The 6000-nt window shown below is 54.3% G+C and overlaps 1 protein-coding gene across 1 annotated transcript in view; it reads right to left on the bottom strand.

Annotated features, from left to right (window-relative positions):
- Positions 1 to 6000, bottom strand: part of NTNG2 (netrin G2) — a 47188-nt gene continuing 41188 nt past the window's right edge. The window contains exons 6-8 of the mRNA XM_041475205.1: positions 2883 to 3050; positions 1869 to 2003; positions 1 to 1093 (exon numbers count right to left, since the gene is read on the bottom strand). Of these exons, the coding sequence (XP_041331139.1) occupies positions 870 to 1093; positions 1869 to 2003; positions 2883 to 3050 (527 nt within the window). The 3' untranslated portion in view covers positions 1 to 869. The remainder of the gene's footprint in view (positions 1094 to 1868; positions 2004 to 2882; positions 3051 to 6000) is intronic.

Here is a 6000-nt window from a genome sequence, read left to right as displayed (position 1 = left end):
TTATGAATCAAAAAATAAGTCTTTACCTGTAATTAACTGTGCACACAAAAAGGAAAACGTGGTGATCAAGCAGCCATTAATAGTTGCTTTACTGAGGAGGATACACCAGAATCAAATGCTCATGATAAAATGTCCCTTTAGGTCGTGGTTCTGTTATAACATTTAATCCAAACAAAAATAAGTCTCTACCAAAAGAAGAATTTGACCCGTACACCATACGGACATGTGTGGATAAGACACTGCACTCCTCAAGTTCCGAACGCCTCATGGCCCCTGTGCTCTCCATAAGTGCAAGAAAAGAAAACCCAGCCATGAAAATACAAAATCAATGCAGCAACTACAGTTGTAGGCAACAGTATGTGCGTGGCCAGGCCAGGCCTGTGGTGGGATGTGGGGCTATGCAGCAGGGATGGACCAGGGTCCCCTCTCCCCTCCCTCCTGTCCCCTGCCTGCTGTGTGCTGGGGCTCTGCTCTTGTCATCACCGGCTCTTCCAAACCAGGACGCTAAGAGGAGGGAAAGTAAAAACAACACCCCAGCCTATACCAAAGTAAATAAAGTAATAATAAAAAAAACCATCCCTCGGATCGCGGCACTGTTTTGCCCGGAGCCCGGGCCGCCCTGTGCGGAGCAGGACAGAGTCCCTGTGCGCAGGGACGGGCCGTGTCCCCACAGGCTGCTGATGTCCCCGTGTCCCCAGCGGGCACCCCGGGCTGGCTCCGCGGGCAGCGCTCAGCTCCCTGCGTACCTCTCTGCTTGGAAAGTGGCCCGAAAGACGTCGTGCAAGTCCTAGCGTGAAGGAAGGCGGAGGAGGCGGTGGGGACGGCCACCCGTCACCTCGGTGTCCCCATGTCCCTCGGGCTGTGCAGCCTCAGAGATCCACCCAGCCTGGCAGCTGCAGGGCAAGCAGCCCCAGCGCCACGGTGGCCAGGCTGCCACCGGCACCGGGGGCACCGTCACAGTCCTTTTTGTCCACTTCACACCTGGACTGCTGGCACAGCACGCCCTTGAAGCCCACGGGGCAGATGCAGCGCTGGTTCTGGTAGCAGGTGCCGCCGTTCTGGCAGAGCAGGAGCTCGTCGTCGCAGACATTGGCTGCAGGGTGACAGGGAGAGGTGCAGGTGTTACCCTGCAGGGTTAAACCCCTTGGCTGCTGTGGGAACTAGATTTTAGCTCCTAGGGGTTAAATTATCCAGCCCTCCCGGCGCTAGAGTGTCACCGTCATATTTTCTGAAAAATCCCCTTGCCCAGGATTTCTCTCCTGGGAAGCTGAGAAGCCTCAGAGAAAAATGAAAACGATAATTATCTGATTTGCTTCTCCTGTGTTTTGCTGCTTTGGAATGTGTTTGGACACTGTTTCCCAACAGGTGATTGTTTCATTGGTTTCATGTGAATTGTTTTTACTTATTGGCCAATCACAGCCAGCTGTGTCGAGGCTCTGGAGAGAGTCACGAGATTTTCAGTAGTATTTTTTAGCCTTCTGTCTGTATCCTTTCTGCATTCTTTAGTATACTTTAGTATAGTTTTAGTATATTCTTTATATATTTATATATTCTTTAATATAATGTAGATAATAAAATAATAAATTAGCCTTCTAAGAACATGGAGTCAGATTCATCCTTCCTTCTTTTACCTGGGTTCATCTAGAAACCCCACAAATACAAGACTAGAGCAGTTCCAAGGCCAGCAGAATGCAGTGGAGGGGTGCAAACTCCATGGCCAAAGCTATAAAGTAATTTTGTATTTGGGAAGAATGGCCGGAATCTGCTCACCCTGCACCCTGAGCATCATGGGGGCACCCAAGCCAACAGTGCTGGAGCTGCTGCTCCTGTTTGGAGGCATCTCTCAGCTCCCTGGCCCCGGTACTCACGGAAGCAGCCCTGTCTCCAGTAGTAGTTGGGCAGGCAGTCGTCGCACTTGGGCCCCGTGGCGCCTTCCCTGCACTCACAGTAGCCGGTCTCGTTGCAGCGGTCGTGCATGGAGCCGATCTGGTTGCAGTTACATTCTGGCCAAAGACAGGGAGGTCAGAGCCTGTCCTGCCTGGGGTTCCCTCCCTGAGGGAGGCGCTGGGGGCTTTGGAGAGGTCTGGAGATGTGCTGTGGAGGAGAGCTTAGAGACCAAGGGGCTGGGAGGACACGCTGGCCTAAGAGGCCCCAACAGTGCAAACAGCCACGGGTGCAAGGGCCACCCCTCTTTGGAGCTGAGCCCTTCCTGGCTGAGCAAGGCATCTGAATTCAGTCACAAAGGCTTTTTACTGTGAGGGCAGAGAGGCCCTGGCATGGTTTGCCTAGAGAAGCTGTGGCTGCTCCTGGATCCCTGGAAGAGTCCAAGGCCAGGTTGGATGGGGCTTGGAGCAACCTGGGATAGTGGAAGGTATCCCTGCCCATGGCAGGGGGTGGAACTAGACAGTTTTCAACCCAAACTGTGATTCTAATTTTTAGGCTTTGTTTTCAGGGAAGAGATGCCTTGGCAGGCTGCACAGACTGTACCAGCTGCCATCCTTGCAGAGCATGCAGGTGGGCCCCACACCCTCCAGAGAGGGGCTGAATGAGGCCCACTCACAGAGAGAGAACCCAGCTGGGGCCATGCTCACCTACGCAGACATTTCCTGTGCTCACCTACACAGACACTCTGTGCTCACCTATGCTGACATTCTCCATGCTCACCTATGCAGACACTCACAGACACTCTCCGTGCTCACCTACACAGATATTCTCTGTGCTCACCTACACAAACACTCTCCATGCTCACCTACACAAACACTCTCCATGCTCACCTACACAAACACTCTCCATGCTCACCTATGCAGACATTTCCTGTGCTCACCTACACAGACATTCTCTGTGCTCACCTATGCAGACACTCACAGACACTCTGTGCTCACCTATGCAGACATTCTCGTCGTCCAGCTCGGCGGAGCTGTTGCGGTAGAAGCCCAGGCGGCAGTGCTGGCAGTGCTGGCCCCGCGTGTTGTGCTTGCAGCTCACGCAGGTCACCACGTTCAGGAAGTCGATGTAGCTGCAGCGGTTGGAGTGGCCGTAGCACTCGCAGTCTGCGGGGGAGAGGAGGGGACAGCTGGGGACATGCGGATGGAGTGCTTTTCCTCGTGGGAGGAGGAGAGGAGCCTCTGTGCAGGAGGGTCCTGCCGGAGGGGATGCCATGGCCACTGCCAGAGCAGGGCTGGGGGCGCGGGCAGGAGGAGTGCTCACAGTTCTCCATCACCATGGGGGGATCAGGCTGGAAATCATCGCTCAGAGAGCAGAGCAGGGTCAGGGTCCCGGTAATCTTGGGGTGTGGACAGGCAGGAGCCAGCCCCTTGCAATCCCGGGACATGATTTCTTTCAGAAACGGAATAATTATGGGAGCAGGCAGTGGAGGGGAGTCAGATGTTAATTATAGAGCTGCCTTGTTAATGAGCAGAGCCTGGTTTGGCTCTGGGGAGGCTGCAGGACTGTGAGGAGCCCTGGCAAAGAACAGAGGGGACTGGCCCGTGGGATGGGGCTGGCAGAGGGTGTTCTACTGGAGATGGAGCTGCTGCGTGTCCAGGTGAACTTCACAGCCTCTCCTTTTCCCCTCTGTATCCCTTCTCAGCCCCTTCCTTGTTGTGGAGGGTGCTGGCTCTCAGGTTAAATGTTTAAAATAAGCCTATGCAAGGCAGTGTGGCTTGTGTGGGACCCTTCAACAGCTGGTGGACAGGTGTGTGGAGGTTTGAACCAGGGCTTGCCTGGCACAGCACGGCCTGCAAAGGCTGCTGGTGGGGTGGGAGATGCCACCATCACTTGGCCAAATGCTCCTGTCACCAGGGCTGACCTCTCTCAGCTGTGGGCACGTGTTAGAGAACAATCTGTGGGTGAATTTGTAGTCAGGGGGATTGGATTTTATGCTTCTTGTGTTTCCTTTTTGTTACTATGGCTTGGGTTGGTGACAGTCTTGCAGTGTCAGATGCAAATGCTGGATCTTACTGGGAGTTTATAGATTTGGGAGTTTATATAGTAAGATGTGCAACTCAGGAGAAAAGGACTTGTGGCCCAGCTGGCCTGGTCAGGAGGTTCCAAGCCAGCAAGGGCAGGGGATAACGTGAGCAGAAAGAGTCTCAGCCAGGTCTGAGCTTTCAGAGCCTTTGGAGCTGCGGCTTTGTTCCAAGCAGAACATTAAACATTCAAGGATGGCAGAGGGATGGCAGGGAAGGGTGTGGGTTGGCATGCACATGCAACTGGAGGAGAAAATGTGATCAATGACATGATGACCAGGGAAGAAGGAGCAGGGCAGAGGTTTCCCCACGGTTCACAGCTGCCTGAGGAAGAGCTGAGAGTCTCTTGTGAAGTAACTTCTGCTTCATCAACTGATATCTAAAGAATTTCAGCCTGCTGCAATTCCCAGGTGTTGTTTCAGACTAGGGAAGCACTGCTACACACAGCCAACAGCTAACCACGACTCAGACAGACCCTCCCACCTTCTCCATGTCTGAGTCTGCAGGAGCACATCACCTGAGTGAGGTCAGGGAGCCCTGGAGCACCTCCCTCCCTCCGCTTACCTTTGTATGTTTCAATGGGAGCCACTGGGCCAGAGTTTGGTTTGAGCCGGATGAGTTTTGAGCTCTTTGAGGATGCTTGAGAAAAATCAGAGAAAGGCTTTTTCTCCCAGCTTAGCAGCACCCCGTGTCCTCCCCTGCCACGAGAACAATGCCAAGAGCAGTGTGCTGGCAGCACTGGCATCTATTTCTGCAGCAGACACCTGGCAGCTGCTACATTTCTCCTCTTCCCCTCCCCTACTCAAAGTTTGATGCATGAAAAACTCAATGCATGGAGAACACAATAACTCTGCTGCACAGCTGGGAGCAGCTACTCTCATGTGCCCCCTTTATGGGTGCTTGGTGGTGTGGTTTGGGATAAGGATCTACAACTTACAAACCATTTTCTACTGGCCACAGAGGCCAGGCCAGCTGGCACCCAAAAATCTGTGAGGAGGACAAGTGCTACGGAGGTGGCATCTGGCAGGGGTTGCTACAGGGTCCTGCAGAGCAGGTGCTGCTCCAGCCTGGCCCTTCCCCAGCAGCACGTACCTGTCTTTTTCTTGTGCTTCTTGCCTGCAGAGTGTGCTGTGCGCCCTGGTTTGCTCTTCGGAGCCGCTAGAGGATAGAAGAGGTCTGAGAGCTGTGCTGGGGAGGGGGCTCCCAGGGCCATGTTTCCCGTGTTTCCTCAGGGCAAAGGGCTGTCCCAGCTGGAATGGGGCTCCCTGGGGGTTGTGCTGCCAGCCAGACCCACAGAGAATGACCCAGGTAAAGGCCACCAAGCCTTGGGAGGTTTTGTGCTTTCTTGAGCCCAGTGAGGAGCTGGGTTGAGCAGCACTGAGGTCCCAGGGGGTGTTTGGAAGTGGGTTCTGGTTCCATTGGATTTTTTGTGGAGTTTATGCCCTTGCAAGTGCAGGATGGCCAGCTCCAGCCACCTGTCTCGGTCACATCCTCACAGTGACAGTGGTGGCAGGAGGTGGCCCTGCTCCCCATGGGCTCAGCCATGGTCAGAGTGCAGCTGCTCCTGCCGCAAACACCATCCCTGAAGCTGCTGTGGTACCAGGGCCCTGCTGGTCTCCGTGGCTTTCCTTGGCCCCAAACATCCCAAAAAGGGGCTGGATGAGCAGAGCAGAGCTGAGCTGAACACTCTGAGTAGGATATTGTACAATGAGGGTTGTGCTGAGGACAGCTGGGTGTCCTGGCCTGTGGCACTGAGGGAGAAACCTGCCCTGTCCCAGCCTGGGGCAGGCCTGGCCTTACCTCGCATGCTCTCGGGAGGCTCTGGTGGCTTTGGCTTCTCTCCAAGTGCTGCTGTGTTTGGTGGGTCATCGCAGGTGGCATCAGAGAGAACATCAGATTTAAAACAGATCCCCCTGGTTTGTTTAACAGGGTGGCAAAGGGACACTGGAAGCTCTAGGCAGGTGTCTAGGCTGCGTCACTGGAGCTGTATCTGGTGGAGGATGTGCTGGAGCAGGAAGGTGAGACAAAGTCT

This window comes from Pyrgilauda ruficollis, unplaced genomic scaffold, assembly GCF_017590135.1.
Source record: "Pyrgilauda ruficollis isolate IOZ18807 unplaced genomic scaffold, ASM1759013v1 scaffold34, whole genome shotgun sequence".
Lineage (NCBI taxonomy): Eukaryota > Metazoa > Chordata > Aves > Passeriformes > Passeridae > Pyrgilauda > Pyrgilauda ruficollis.
The sequence above is the reverse complement of the archived record's forward strand: the minus strand, read 5'-3'. Positions and strand labels throughout refer to the sequence as shown.